Source organism: Lipophrys pholis (assembly GCF_963383615.2).
Source record: "Lipophrys pholis genome assembly, chromosome: 15".
In the NCBI taxonomy this organism is placed as follows: Eukaryota; Metazoa; Chordata; class Actinopteri; order Blenniiformes; family Blenniidae; genus Lipophrys; species Lipophrys pholis.
Window position 1 is genome coordinate 7,323,923 of NC_137642.1, and position 16,875 is coordinate 7,340,797.

At 39.8% G+C, this 16,875-nt stretch overlaps 1 protein-coding gene across 1 annotated transcript in view; it reads left to right on the top strand.

The window, feature by feature from the left end:
- grid1a (glutamate receptor, ionotropic, delta 1a) overlaps positions 1-16,875 on the top strand; it is a 241,810-nt gene that overhangs the window by 213,056 nt on the left and 11,879 nt on the right. Inside the window, exons 9-12 of the mRNA XM_080481242.1 lie at positions 7,175-7,276; positions 9,123-9,320; positions 10,361-10,691; positions 13,136-13,274. Coding sequence (XP_080337368.1) covers positions 7,175-7,276; positions 9,123-9,320; positions 10,361-10,691; positions 13,136-13,274 — 770 coding nt within the window. The remainder of the gene's footprint in view (positions 1-7,174; positions 7,277-9,122; positions 9,321-10,360; positions 10,692-13,135; positions 13,275-16,875) is intronic.

Genomic DNA, 16,875 nt, shown 5'->3' on the forward strand with positions numbered 1-16,875 from the left:
TGCAATATGTATTAGTGTAATTAGTTTTCACCTCATAATGTAATAACGCCCTATTTTGTAATAATATGCGGCATTTTGTGACAATATTCTTGAACGCATTTTGTAATAAACTTTTGACGAATTTTGTAGGAACTTGTTACATATTGCAACATTTATTAACAAAATGCAGCGTAATTAAGTGATGCGGTGAAAATGTATTACATTTTTACATATTGTACCATTATTACATAATGCAGTGCTACACACCCCTGCACTAGATTCATTGCAGTATATATACCCGGTCCTGCTTTCCAACGTTGACCAAATATAGGCCTTAATATTATGATTATCCTGAAACCTGTTTGAAGTTTTAGCACATATTTGGTTGTCCGTTATCAGAAAAGATCGAATGACCGGCTTCCTATTCACTATCACCACCACCACCACTACTTTCCAGGTCGGAGCCGATAATTACAGCGGTGATGAGAAACACATTATATTGTGAAAAATCTTCTATTGAAACAAGGCAGGAGTTGATCGCCCACATATTTCTTCTACCTCTGAACCCTACAATTGAATTACTCACAAAGCACTAATGACATTAAAAGGCCTCTAAAGGGCACTTCTCTGTTTCCAACAATAGATCTGCAGGGGGTAGATTGTCCGCTTTATCCAGCAATTAATTTGCATTGAGAGGCCATCCTTGTGGAGGTTCATTTCCCGGTTCCCGCAGTGTTTTGAAACCTCCCCTATCTGTTGGGGTTCTCATCCACAGGTGGATAACGATAAGTTGGATAAGTGGATAAAGTGACTCAGTGGCCAAAACAGAGAACCAGGATTATCATTACATGGATTTACATATTCATTATACTGTTGTATTGCTGCATTTGCTCCCAATTTATACCTTCAATGTATAATTTCCCATCTCTAACATGATAATTAGGTGTTTATATTAATGTCATTGCAAGCTATTGTACATGGTGCCAGACAGCTGTAGAGCAGGAATTCCTCCTTAGACAATTAACATTAACCAAATCAACAAATTATTTAAAGCTTCTTTTCAGCAATGATTAATTCTATTAGGATTACTGTTATCAGCACCATCCAATTTAGCTATCGGGACTGCAGTAATACAACATTTAAGTTGTATTGCCATGGACATGTAAATCACAGTCACATTCTAATTCTGTGCTGCGGTAATACTGTAATATGTTTTAATGTCATTGTTTGCAAATTGCTTTTCCTCACAAGTGTCTGCAATAAGAGGGAAGCATTAAACTGGACGGAGCCACTAACAATTGCTCCTGCTGCCTCACTGCTCTGCCTGAAACGAAATCCTCTGGAGAGTCTCAAATAATTGGATGAAAAGTGGATGGTCTCTCTCAACACCCCTTAATGTATGCTCTCTCATGCCTCCCAATCCATCTTATAAACAATACCAAACAAATGCCACCGGCCGTAGTTTTGGGGTTTATTCCAAGTGCATCTCATCTTCTACACTATCTGCTCTTTGTAGCACTCGTGTCTTCACAAGGTGAAGTCAAACAGGTTCTTCCAGTCAGAAGTGATTCTAATGAGTTGGGAACAGAGTCATTGCTTCACACGGGCTCACTGTGTATTTCTACGACTATGTGCAGCTCTTTATTTCTTTGTTAATGCATTATATGCAAAAGAAAATGGAAAGGAGTAACAAATGCCTTTTATGCTGCATTGATCTCACTTCTGTTCCGGATAATGTGCTTAGTGTTTTCCTCTAATACAACAAAACTGCACTCGGGATAAGGAGCAATTACAGTGACTGAATACAAAAATGACAAACAAACAAAAAAAAAACAGCCAATAAGTAAACATCAAGAGAATTTACTTGGATGGCAGTTTTCTTATTGTGGATTTTCACTTGGAGTGATTTCTGTTTGAACTCACTTCAACTTGATTCCTCTCTGCGTCTTTCTTTTCATTCCCTTTCCCTCCCTTCATCTAATTTCCCCCATTTTGCTGTCTGACATAGTTTCATAGAGTGAATCCTGCCTCGTGTTGCTTATTAGAGACGTGAGTGATAGACTGGCGCCATGTCTGCCAAACTCATTTGGAGTATATCAGGACAGATAAGATGGCTCTTGTCTTGACTAATTCAAATGGCCAGAATTTAGATTTTGCTCCGTTTTGCTGTGTGTCTGGTGATCAGAGATAATGTGGCATTCTCCACTATTGCCCTTTTCTGGATGGGGGAAGCAAACGAGGAACGTAAAGAAAATAAGTGAACGTTGTGTAAGTGGCATTATGATACGGTGGATTGTTGCGGAGAAGCAGAAGGCCACCGGTGGTATGAGAAGGACATGTACAACCATGTGCAGCTTTGAGCCCGAGCACTGAATGGTACTTAAGTGCAGCGTATCAATTTCACATGCTGCAAATGTAAAATCATCATCTCAAAACAACCCAGTAATTGTGCTGCCCATCAATGTCAAGTCAGCCCGTTCTTTTATTGTTCTAGTTTATTATAGGGAACAAATTACAACAGGATGCAATGCCACCGCCCACTGCTTGACGTTTTCACTTTAGCTCACAACTTCCTGCTTGATGTCACATATTGATACCTGGCAATTTTTCGAAAAATGAACAATTTTTTTTGGTTTGTTTGGAAAGTTTTGTCACTATTACAAACCAACACATGTGCCAAGAGAGACACCTGGTGCAGGCTGTAAGTTACACAAGCAATAACTGTGTGATGAGCTTACATGGATGGGTATAACAGTACACAGTCAAGTCAGTCAGCTCGGTGAGTCAGACAAAAGAGCTTTGCTCGATAAGGTGGCCGCTGTTGTGATAGGCTTGTCGAACTGTAAGCGTCTGATTGGCTGAATCTGCAGAATAGATGCAGCTCTTGCAGGCTACAGATTGCGGCTCCAGACATTATATGTTTCCATGAAATTGAACCCAGGGCTTGCTGTGTGAAGAACGAAGGAGGGCTATGCCCTGTGTTGTCCTCAGATGGTCACTGGCATCTACGCAGCCTCATTACAGACCATTCGTTAAACAGCTTCACTGTTATGACGGTGACTTTTTAAACTGCATAATGTGAATTCTACTTGGCACAGTTTCGAGTCTTGAGAATTTTTTTTTCTTTCTTTTTTTTCAATTTTTTATTCTACTACATTCCTCTATGGAATTGTACATTGTCCTGTCTTGATGGCTAACCTTATGCATATTAATAGGGTGACTCTGTAAATCTTTAAAACCTCATTGAGCTGACATTTCAAAGACAAAACCAGGAAAAAGTTAGAAAATCTTTTTTTTTTTTTTTACAGGTTTGGCACCCAGCAACGGGGTCGCTCTAGATCTAAATGCACCTTCAGTTTTCAGTGCCACGTCCTTGCACATGTCTTCATATTTCATTTGTCGGAAATAGATTTACATAAAGCAAATATTGATCTCCCAGTACTGCTTCCTCAGCTGGTAATAAGAGACTGCAGTGTGTCTATCCATGTGTTACATCCTCAGTTACTGGGTGTGTGGCTTTCCTCTACGTATTGTTTGTGACCTTCCCGGTGGCGTGCTGGTGTGCAAAGCTCTGTGAAGTAAAAAGGTTCCTCTTCAGTGTTCTTCACATTGCCCAGCAGAGATTGCTCAGTGGTTTTCTTTTCTTTTTTTTTTTTTTTTTGTTTTGTTTTGTTGTTTGTTTTTTTTCCACCGAGGACAAAGCTGCTCATGGGGAAAATAGCCCCCTATGAAGCGGGCAACAAAGACTGACACTTTGCCCTAACACACGCCCAGCAACACAAACACACAGGCCCGGCTGCATATATACTTGAGCCAAAACATTCTGAACACTTATGTACTGATGAGGCAAATCCTGCAACAAAGAGTCAGCAAACTGGAGGCGAGGCAAGTAGGGGAGTGTAACGACCTTAGTATCGCAGCTCTGGGGGTTCCCTATGGTCCCTCCTGAGAAAGTGCGATACCATAGGGGGATACGACTGATTAAGTCTGATCTACAGTACTTTCTTGTTGCAACTTACAGGACTTGCAGAATGCACTGCTCACGTCCCAATGGCACATTTGAGAGGTTTTATTTTCAGTCCGCGCTTTGGTGGTCACAATCATTTGCACCCTTGAAAAGAAGTGCGACAATGCTGCAGCCATACTTACTAATATAAACAAGCTATTGAATTAGGAGTGAGATTATGGAATGGACTGAATGATGAACTGAAAAGGTGTAATTCTCTGTGTGATTTCAAAAAGCGTTTGAGATGTTAAATGATTCAAGGTTATGCTGTGAATTGTAAAAGTGATCTCTAACATAAACATTTAGTTTAGTCATTTAGTTTTGTGTTTGATTATTGATCTTTGTTCGTAATCTTTTGATAGATTCAGCAAAATAAGCCCCAGGCTTCAGCCGATTCCTTTTTCGGTTGCTGGACAGTTAATTCTTTGTAATAATGTTCTTGTTTACTGCTTTATATAAATAAAAACTAAATAACTAACTAATATAAAGTGTAATGCAGCAACACATGCAGAAAAACAGAGATATTTCATTTTAGACTGTACTGCATGTCCTGACATTATATTAAAAACTAACAGCTCGTCCAGATAACACCAATACAGATTTAAATCATTCAGTGGGAACATTTATGCGCGATAGCTTGCATGCGGAGAAACTGTTTACACACACCTACATAAGTTGGCAAGTTGTTCGTATGATTCACATCATTAGTCAGTTTAAAGAGAAACTATATATAGTAATGCAACCTCTTCCTGTTTGTCGGATCGATGTTTTGAAGAACAAAAGAGTCAACAGACCGAATGAGGAATGCACTTCTGATGTTATATTCAGAGTTGCACGTCTTTGTTGATCCCTATTGTATCTTTTGTAACTGCTCTTTTTCCTTGATTGCATAATTGTTTGCAATTGGATTTTTTGCAAACAGGACTCGGATTAGGTTCCACTGATTTTGATTATTTCAGCTTGTCCATAATTTGGTTTTGTTAAAAAGAGTTTAACGCATTGGGCCAGTTTAATAACGGCTTACATCAGGAGATAAACTACTTCCTAGATTAAGTAGTAAACTCAATTAATACCAGTGTTCTCATCTTGTTAACTTACAGTATTTCACTTCATATTTTGTCCTTTTCTGCTTTTTTAACATAGATTTTTCTTTCTTTCTTTCTTTCTTTATTTATTAACTATTTTTATTACTTTACTACTTCTGACTGTTTTTTAAAATCTCAAATCATATTGAAAATATCACTATTATTGGTATTATTACCTAATATATTACAAATACCTGTATGAGATAAACAGCGAAAAAGCACTTTCTGTGGTTTGTGCCTTGGTTTTCAATCTTTTTAAGGTGCTCCATTACTATATACTAACTACATGATAGTATTCTGTATCTCTTGTATTTGTGTTTTGCATTGTATTCCAAACTAAAAAAAAACAAAGATAACAACAGCGGCAATAATAGGTTGCACATGTAAATAGGGTGAAAATAATAGGAATTAGAATTGACAACAATGGAGGAGAAACATCATTGGGATTTTTCTGGTCTCTGCAATTCAGATACCGCAAAGGTCCAAAAGAGCAGTATAGGAAAATAAGTACACAAATCATTTTTGCATAGCCTCATAACTCTGCTCTGTTTCTTTCCGTTATGAAGTGCATTGTGTTTGGGGGGGGGGGGGAGAAAAAGGCTGTTTGTTATGGCCAGAAAGGCCTGTTGTTTAACCTTGGGCCACCATTCTTGTCCTGTCAACGCAAATCTCAAAAGACCACTCCAGATGATGTGTCAGATCCTTGAGAAACCTTGTCCTGCTCGCAGCACTGATTAAGAATTTAACAAACATCAGCTTCTCGACTCAAGACATACTTCAAAACGTCGGCAGCGTGGAATGAAGAGTTTTGAAACTGAGGGATGGTGTAGACTCAAGGAACAAACTCAAAACCAGCATGTTTTGTGTTTAAAAGCTCCTCTGTTTGGGTTTCAAATTGTTTTTCTTTATTAGTGATTTGCAAATCGAGAAGTACTGATTGTGAACCCCTTAGTGAATGTGGTTCTTTGAGCATCGAGTTTCGTGCTAAATGGTTGACGAAAACTTGTGATTTTTACCAAGGCCACTTTAAAGGGATTTATAGCAAAATACGAGCTATTTTCCTCACCAGTTGATGGACCACGTCAGTGCTTGCTGGTGCCGGCAATGGCTGATGATGTGGTCATGCTGGGAGACTTTTCAGCTGTGAAAACAACAACACCGTGTGCGATCTTGCACACATTTAGATGTGAGCACGTATTTTCACTAAAATGCAGCCATGCACATTACTATTCACAACTGTTTGCAGAGTTTTCGGGTTGGATGTCACAGATCTGTGTCACTTTTAAGAACAGTTCCAACATAACACGCAGAGGTTCATCACAAGGTCTGGGTGTCGCAGTTCCTGTTGCCCACCTTCTGAGCAACCTAATGCCACATAATTCCACCAAGAAGAACAAAAAAGTATGCTTTATTTCTTTTTCCCACTAATAGGAAATCAGTCATGTGATTTTTATTTTTCTGAGTCGGATCTTTTGCTGACTTTCAACCCACACATGCTTTTGTTCAGAGTATCTGTATGGGATCAGCGATAGCAGAGTCGGTTTTACTTTGTATTGGATTGGAAAGAAAATGTCTGGTATCGTCGCACATCACTGGTTCACGTGATGTGCATCAAGTCTGCTTAAAGCGCTGATGAGGTGATACCGCTCTTTGCTTTTTCCTTCTATGATCATTGCCTCGGCTTGTATCTTCATCACGGCCTCCATCTGTATGATTACGCGTAAAGTTGGGTGCAGATTGCTCACTGAGTGTGTCAATAATACATTTCAGTATTCTGCTTTTGAAACTCAAAAGAGATGGTCCTGATAGCATGGTAATGGCCAACTCTTGTTGTCTTGGTAACCGGCTCAGATGTTAACTTAACCCCTCAGCACTGCTTATCACCACAAACTGAGTCGCATCATGGCAACTTGGATGATGATCTGAGCTCCATTCCTCTTTTTTTTTTTTTGGTTTCCCTGCACAGAATCATGTGTTTGATGGATTTATTAATGAGGTGTTTAGCGCTTTTGTCCGTTGGAGGGCAGCTACACTTTCTGTTATGACATGCTTTTCTTCATTTATGTGATTTCTTTTCTTCTCTTTTTTTTTTCTTTCCTATTAGCTGGCATCATGGGACTCCACCCGTGGTCTGAATGGTAGCCTGAAGGAAAATCGGATAGAGAGTGGTATGCAGGGAGTGACGCTCAAGATCGTAACACTGCTGGTGAGTTGTGGGAGTACACTGAATCCATTAACACCTGAACTGAGTAGGCAAACACCTCAGAAAGAAAAGACAGCACAAATTAGGAGGAAACACATTAACACATTTATTGGGATTCTTTTCGTATCCGTTTAACTCTACATGTTCGCGCCTGCGTTATTCTTGTTTCTTTGAAATTGAGAATTTAATCATTGATACAGATCCCATTACTTCTCCAGAACACAGCCACCACATAGTGTGTAGGATGCAACATTATAAGGATTATGAATGGTTTTTTTAAAGACATTTGTGAGAATTTGATCCCAGTTATTCCTTCGTGAGTCTGGGCTCAAATACCAGACCTAATTTCCCCGTGTGTGCATGGGCTTCTTCCGGGTTCTCTGATTTCCTCCCACAGTCCCAAAACATGCATATGAGGTTCATTTGTGACCCTAAATTGCCCATATCTTTATTATGCATGATGTAAGATTGGCTTTAGAAAGTAACACAAGTAGTAAGATTGTAAGAGAGTTTTTCGTAGGAACATTTTTTCAGCATAAGGAGAATTAGTAAGGACAATCATTAAAATATCCTTATTCAGTTTTGTTTTCTATTAGTCACTTGTTAAAGGCATCCTGTTGTCAGATATGTCACAATGAAGGGTTCTCCGTCAGAGGAAGATCTGGAGCAATCTGACAAGAATTAATGCAACCTAAAGGAGGTTTTGCTTCTCTTTCAAGGAAACTGCAGGAAAAATATATTGGCATGAATTTGAACTCAGCGAACAGCTGAAAGCCTTGTTACTGAAACATGATCAAACACACACAAAACCTGCGAAATGGCCTCTGAAATCCATGTTCCACAGTGTAGCAGGTAATAAGCTCCTAATGACTTTTAGATTGCACACTCTTTAAAAATGCCTCGGGGTAAAAACAGATAAGTTCAAATGTATGTTGCCATGGACCTTTTATTTGGCATTGGCGCTCATCTCAAAATATGACGATAATCATAATGACAGGAGATGCCACGTAGCAAAAACGCACACTGTTTGATTAAACACAGAAACATGAAGTCACTGTCTACATCAAAAGTGGAGCTCCTCCAGTCCACTACTATCATTCCCATACTGCAGCGACTTTCCTCAAAGTAACTTTTGTGCTTGTTCCAGCAGCAGAGCCTCGTCTCTCATCCTCCCCGTCAGTAGCCTCACCTCCCCCTCTTTCCATTTTTCCTCTTCTTCACACTTGATTTACCAGCACCATATTTATTCACATAAGTTCTGCTCAGCTCTTTCCTGGCAGTGTCACTTAATCAAGTCATTTGCCCCTGCCCGCTTTAACCCCCGCCCCTCCTATTCCCCCTACCCACCCCGACCCCCCACCCCCCACCCCCTCCGTCTACCTCTGCTCTCTTTACTCCACCTTCACCCATTTAATTTTGCCCTGACACCTTCAACCCATAAAGGAGAGCCATGGGTGGGTGCAATAAATTTAAAATGGCAATTTCCACGTTGATGAACCATAGCAGTTGCCATTGCGCCATGTGTTACGGGTCAAGAGCTGCTAAGGAAACTATTTTATTATGATGAAGTTTAACTCAGATCACCTAGAAGCTCTTTATAACGGTGTCACCCCACCATTCTTAAGATGACGGAATATGTCCTCGCTTCAGTCACCAATATGGCCCTGTGGAGGTTTTTGGTGCATCTTAATAAATGTCATCGCTGTGATTGAATGGACGCCCACTCTTTTCAGAGTTTGAGCCTCAGAGATAACGGTCCACGTACATTCACATTTCTCAGCATCGTCAGCTACGCGTATGCATTGTGTGAAAATGCCGTTAACCGATCCAACGATATTTATTCAAACAGGAGGAGCCTTTTGTGATGGTGGCAGAAAACATTCTGGGCCAGCCCAAGAGATACAAGGGCTTCTCCATTGATGTCCTGGACGCCCTCGCCAAGATACTTGGTTTCAAGTACGACATCTACCAAGTCGGAGATGGGAAGTATGGCACAGCACTCCCTAATGGATCCTGGAATGGCATGATTGGAGAACTTATTGGCAAGGTAAGTCAGTTCCCTTTTTATCCCACTCAGTCAAGGTCCAGATTTTAGTCCAAATAATATTTCTGGGAATCTGGCCACATGACGCTGTTTTGAAATCGGAGCCCATTTCCAAGGCAGAGCAAAAGTGGAAAAGATCAGACAAACATGATACAGGCCAAAAGCCTCTATCCACAAATCAGTTTTTTCCAGTGGGTGGCGTCCCCCTTTGATTGAAGTGTGTCTGATTTCTGCTGTTTGAAGGAATGTTTGACAAATTCTGACACGAGTCGTAATGGCAACGAGATATTCACCCGAGTCCAAAACAAACTGTGTTTTTGTGGCCAGTACTGATATCGTGGGGGAATAAAACCGACTTTGAGCAATTCAGTACAACAGCACAGCTATAAATATACATATTGCAAAGGCAGGATGGTTCATTGGACATGCTTCAGTTCAGTTTTCAGTGCTGTTTAGCTAGAATCTCTTATTCTCAGATATCTTTTTTCTAAAATGTCATGACATATGCATGGATATGGTGGGTGTAACAGTAGAGGTGATAGGACGAGATGGAGGCAGACGATCCGCTGTGGCCACCCCTGATGGGGAGAAACTGAGAGCCACGCAGGGATGTAAACCTGAGTCGGCTCAATTTATCAGCCTCATCCAAAACTGCAACTGGTTGCATTTTTGATTACAATTCTCATTTTGAGACATACTCTGTGTACTCCTCCAACACTGAAGTGGCATGAATGTGTCAACATTGGTCATTAGTTTACCTTGAATTTGAGACCCCGCACATAGAGATTTAAGGGAAAGTTTGGTCGAGCGTTTGTGGTTTTTAATGTCCCCATTAAATGTTGTTAAAAAAAAAAAAACACATTGATACATGCTATTTTGACATTGTTAATGCAAATAGTCAAAAGGAGATGGTAAAGTCATCTGAGTTTCCAAAATTGTTAGTGCCGATAACATTTGAAGGAGGTGTTCTATATAATCCCGTTATTCAAAAAAGAAACCTTTTGAAGTTCCTAATGTGGAAACATGTGACTGTTCCTTCACAGCGAGCTGACTTGGCTGTGTCAGCCATCACGATCACCCCGGAGCGGGAGAGCGTGGTGGATTTCAGCAAGCGCTACCTGGACTACTCAGTAGGAATTCTGATGCGCAAGTCTGAGGAAAAGATCAACATTTTCTCTTTACTTGCACCATTTGACCTGGCTGTGTGGGCCTGCATCGCTGCAGCCATACCGGTGGTGGGAATCATGATCTTCCTGCTCAGGCGCATTCAGGCGGTCCGCTGTCAGAACAACACTGGAGGCCATCCGCCACCCTCCGTCTCCACTTCACTCCAGAGCGCCATCTGGATAGTCTACGGTGCTTTTGTGCAACAAGGTGGGTGCTGAAGCTTGAGTTCGTCAATGACCTAATGACCAAAAACTGCTTCTTGTCTTGCCTTTGCTGGCACATCAATGGACACCGAGCAGCAGTCATGCACTTCCAAAATGTCAAAGTCTAAATGAAGCAGAGCCAAAAGAGGAAACACATACTAAAAAAAAAAAAAAAAAAGCAATTAAAGACAGAGGAGTAAGACCAATGTTCAATCAAGTGAAACACATGTGGATGTCACTAACAGCAAATGCTGATTCAGTGGAGACTCGGTTGGAGGCGCAGCATTTTCTGAAGATGCCCTTCTCAAGGAGAACATCCCATTTTTAGCTCTGGTGGAGATCCAGGTTTGTCCATTTTGAATAAATGACTGCTTCAGCAACTGATGTTAAAGCCTGAACAGCATCTATCAAAGTCTGGCAAACTGCCTGCGAGCTTCTCTTTTTTTATTTTTTTAACCCAACGCCCACCGTATTTCAAGAGAAGCTAAATTCATGTTTCCTCTGTCTTCTTCTCTCCTTTTTTTCCCCTTCTCCTTTCTGGCTCATGTTTCAATGTTGCCACTTTCTGTTTCAGTCAAGTGGATTGCTTTTTGTCTCAGGAATGACGCAGGTCACTTTGATATGGATCTGACTGCTGATGCATCCCGTTGCCATTGTCAGAGTGCGCACACTTGGCAAGCACATCCACCCAATGATTTCTTAATGATAAGGCAGCACTTGGCGAGTTTTTGTTCTCTGTATGTTCAGTGCAGAATGCACCGTCCGTCTCCCGATTCAAACATGGACTGCTACTGAGGGTTCACTGCCAAAAGATTGAATGAATATAACTCCCTTCTCTTATGATTAAAGGGCTTAATCAATTAGTTTCAGGGATGAAGGAGACTGCAGGACAGTGCCAGACCATTGCAGTCGGGGAAGATCCAGTAAACTTACAAGATGCACATTTCACATTCGATGACCTTACGGAATCAGTCAAAGCCATATGCAATAAAAATGAGTGATGCGAGAATGTTATGTGTCCGACAAGCCTTCTGTTTCCCCCAACGCTGTCCTAAGGCTGCAGCCATGTTGATTGTCACACTTTCAGACAAATATGTTTTCATCACATTTGATATCCGTGAATCTTTCAGATGACATTTATATAGCTTTGCTCTGCAAAATTACAATATGTGCTGACATTCTTCTCGGGCACCTCATGAGCTGTTTTTGGGATCTTTGGCTAGAATGAGATCATTGTGGGAGAAAAAGAGTGACCAAGGAAAAAGATACGATGGGGAAAAGATGAAGCATGCATGAATTTCAACGGCTAAAAGCAAGTTGTTATGGATGTCAAATGAAATGTAAAAGTAACATTTCAAGAGGCATGGAGTTGAATACACATTGCTGTCGTCATAATAAATTATTTAAAAAAATAAATGCAATTACTTTAAATTATTCTGAGCGTCCAATAGTGTGTTGCAAGTCCAGCTGGCCCAAGTTGACCCCGGACAGACTAAAACATCTGGGATTTTCTTTTTTAAATGTGTTTTGAAGATTTTTTTTTTTTTAAACTACTCTTCGAGAGAAGACGCTCAGTCGCAAACTGATATATTGGATGGAAAACGTACCAGCGACATCTGTTACCAACAATCACAGCCACATTGAATCAACAGTATTAGCCCAGCTGTGGGTTTGTGAAGCACAGCTGGCGAGCACCATGTCTCCAGTAACACTAGAAGAACAAGAGGATCGATAAAAGTGATGTTACCTCACACAGAAATAAGCACGGCGGTAACATAGTGAACAGATGGAAAGCCGGGAAAAACACATGATGTAGTGAGGATAAATACGGTTGTAATATAAAAGAGTGAAGGGCATTGGAAAGGCATTTAAAATGCAATCTACTAATGGGTCTAAAACATGCACCAATACTGTTAGTAAGTTGTTTTTATTATTAATATTTTTACTCTATTGGCTCCCGAATAATAAATATTAAAGTAAAGCTATCAGACCCCGCTAATAATGAAGCCCACCTCCACATTTTTGCAACGTTACACTTCATACATCCTCTCCTGGTATTTGTTCCAAATCACTGATTAATAGATGATTATTGGAAAATTGTTTTAGTGGTTGTGTGGTGTGGTTATTGAATTTGTCCACTGAGAGGAAATTAATCTGTGCTTGTTTTGATTCGTGATTGCTTGTGTTATGCGTTTGTTCTTTCTTTCTTTCTTTCTTTCTTTCTTTCTTTCTTTCTTTCTTTCTTTCTTTCTTTCGACTCGGAACCAATCTGAATGCATTGTCTTGGGCTCAGGGCATCACAACAAGCCAGCTGAGAAAAATAAGATATCAGACAAATCAATGAAAGTAATTGTTGTTTGTAGTTCTGAGGCAATGCAGGAGGACAGATGAAGATGGGATGTGTGTCTTCGAGGGCAGTTTTTAACCCTTAATGTGCCAACCTCACAGGCAGCGACTCCATCCTGGGATCGGTGGCTCTGCGTATCGTCATGGGCAGCTGGTGGCTCTTCACCCTCATCGTGTGCTCGTCCTACACCGCCAACCTGGCTGCTTACCTCACCGTGTCGCGAATGGACAACGCCGTCCGGTAAAGCATACTTGTTTTTATTAATCTCGTTGTTTGACCACAATCAGACGGGAAAAGAGACTGAACTCCATTGGGAAAAACTCATTAAATTTGAAAAACACAAGATGAACAACCTTGGGTAGTTAAAAAGGGGCCCTGCACCAGGTTTTTGAACAAATGATCAAAATCATTAAAGCCTTGAGCAAAAGCACATAAATATAATAATCTCTTTGTATTTTTACTCCATCCAAGATATTTTCCACTGTAACATTTTTCGTCTTTAGACTCAGCTGGGGTAACTCAAAGGATATCACTTTGGGCATTTATTGCATGTCGTGAAGATTTCTGTAAGCCTGCGTGTATTATTTTTTATTATGAGCCTTGGATACATGTATGTGATTTTTGTGAGGTACATCTGATGTAGTTCTGATATTTCAAACTATTTCAACAATCGGAACAAGTGCTACAGGCTAGGTTGAAAAAGTATTGGCGTGCATCAGTTATCAGCTTCACTTGGCACAGTGTTTCTGTAATTTTTGACCTGCTGCCTAACAACTAGCCTTTCCCTCAGTCCAAATGTTATTTGTAAGTGAATCCAATTTGGTGTGCTGTCTCTCCCCAAAGAGTGGGCCGAGAGAGATTTGATTGCATTCGGTCTGTCTTCTACTGAACAAATAGCCACATGTGGACATGTGAGTGGAGGGGTCGAATGCTAAGCAGCACACGGCGCACCTCGTCGGTGTGTTCGTGTGTCCGTATGAGGATTATTCAGGGAGACAGCAGCCCTTTTTGGTGGCTCAATCAGTGCAGTTAAGCATGAAGAATTAAGAAAATGGAGGGTGGGGAAAACATTTGTAAGCATTGTTTTTCTGGGAGGGGGCAAATATGTGCAATATGTGTAAATTCACATATTGCACATGTCATTTTCAGTTTTCTCAGGTCCTATTACTTCATTAAGCTATCTGCATTCAGCTCTGTTATGGTGCAAATTGAGTGCTACGAATACAGCCTGGAGGAGCATGTCTCTGGATTGGAGCAGAAATGTGAAGCATTCAGAAAAAACACACAAAAGACACTGTCAGCCTGAAGGTTGAGGCCATGGACCATCTTTCTTGATTAAATCACAACCCCATCACGCAGACCATCTACTGATTATGATTCCAACAAAGAGTTTATCACCAAAAATCCTTTCAAAGCTGCAGCTATCCCAGGACATCGTCATTTGTTAAAATGTGAAGTCATGACTAGTTTTGCTAATATACATTTCTATTATTGTCTAATTTTGTCAATTTGCTTACTTAAATTTGTATCTAAAGTAAAACAAAGAAAAAAAACCATAACATTCATCATCACAGCTTTTTGTACTTATGACAAATGAAACTAAACATGTACTGTATGTCATCAGTCTTCTGACAAGCAGGCTATGATCATGACTATTTTTAATGAGACATAAAGAAGCATCACTTCAAAGGGAGCCTCTTGACTAAAATAATTGACCATTTATAGTAATTTTTCTCCTCCCTTTGGTTCTGTATCTGCCCGTTTGATGTTTGTCCAAAATCCTTATGGACACAGTGTGAGGCTTATTTATTTATTCTAACAAAACATTTTTGACACAATTCTCCCTACTTTAATTGTGTTGAATATTACTTTTTACTACAATACGGAAGGGAATGCTCACTGCCCAGGAACCATTTCCAGAGACACCTCTAAAGGTCATGCAGTATGCATCAGTTTGCATGCCTCCTTCGAGAGAGGTAACTGTTTTACACCGCTGTGGAACAGCCAGCTGACAGGTGGTCATGGAAATTGTACACAAAATTGCTGTCTTTCTTTGTGAGATACATACTTCAGACTGGCTGGGGGAAAGAAACACGTCTCAAGCTCCATGTTCAAGAATTGTTCTATTGTCAGGCAGGCAGCAATTCATGGGTAGAAGCTGGTTCAGAAAATTGGTGTAGACGTAAAGTCTTTTCTTACAAAAAATACAAACCAGATTATTATTATTATTATTATTATTACTATTATTATTATTATTATTATTATTATTATTATTATTATTATTATTATTACTATTATTATTATTATTATTATTATTATTATTATTATTATTATTATTATTATTATTATTATTCAGTTTAATTTTATTCTACACTATATGCAATGTTCCGAGACGACTGCAGGGTATGATAAAATAGGTTTCCCTGTATTTTTCCTGGGGCTATCAGTTAATGGTGAATGTGTTTGTTGAGTTCTGTTGGTTAATTGTCGAAAAGAAAAAGAAAAAAACGTGAGTGGAATATTTTCTGAGCACATTTTTTCGTTCTCAAGGAGAAATCTTTTTGTAGTTCATCCGGCGCTGGTGGGTGTGTCCCCAGTCTCGGCCCAATAGAAATGTTGTTTATTCAGCTTCGCCTGGTGTCTCCTCTGCAACCGGCTGAAGTCTCATTTATGCTTGACATAAATCCTTCCGTCCTTACCTGGTATTAGTTGACTTCATATTTCTGTTTGACTCCTGGAAGCTCACAGATACAGACAAGATGTACTATGCGTAGCCATGGTCGCAGCGGTGAGATTGGACGTGATTAACATGTTGTAATAAAAAAATGTTCAAAGAGCATCTGAGTGAAACATTAAGGGGTTTATTAGCCTCACAAACCACTGTCACCTGGAACCCTGCCTTCTATTGTGGCTCTTTCCTAACATCACCATCCTTAATGATGGATGACTCTCTTCTTCTCCCGCTCCGGTGGATTGAATGACAAACGCTCATTCAAATGCATGGTCGTTTAAAGGAAGTGACGTTTAAGCTGTATGAAGTACAAGTATCTGTGTTTGTACATAGAGTATAAATGAGCTTTTAATCTGGTGTAGGTGTGTAGCCCACATTCGGGATAATTAACCACTTTTTTGGTGAAACACATCTCTTTCTTTTAGTTTTTGTGTACAGTAATATATCTCGCCAACATGTCTCATGAATCCATTGACTATCTCCGTTTTAATCAGCTTTGCTCTAATTTGATGATATAATTTCTCAATGACTGTCTGCTTTGTGTCATTATGAAGATTATACCAAAGGATAAACTGTTAAAATGTTATTAGATAATCAAAACACACTATTAAACCATTGTAATGTGCAGTAAAGGTCTCCAAAGATTCAAATCCTTTTTTTTTTCTTTTTTTTTTTTTCTTTTTTTATGCTGTTCGTCACAACAGTAGTTTGTTCTACATCATAAGCCTTGGATTTGACATGGCTTGAATTTTAAATTTATGTGGGATACACTTCAACTTCGTTCATTTTAATAGCATGAAAAGTGAAGACGTTGTTAGGATTTTTGGACAGATCGACTTTTTTCCCCCTTTTACAAGTGAGTTATCGACTCTGCTATACCGCCAAAAAGCAACAGCTGGGGCTTTTACTGCCATACTCTCATTCTAGATTCAGTATTCTTGCCCATGTTCCTCTGTGGATTCCAAAATGTGTTTCTGCATGATACATTAGTGCCGTCTGATGGGAACAATAAACAACTGTATGATTATTTAAGGTATGATTTGCATTTTTGAGAATGTATTTTAACAATGCGCGGCTTTTTTCCACTTGTGTTCTTTCTGAACAAAATAA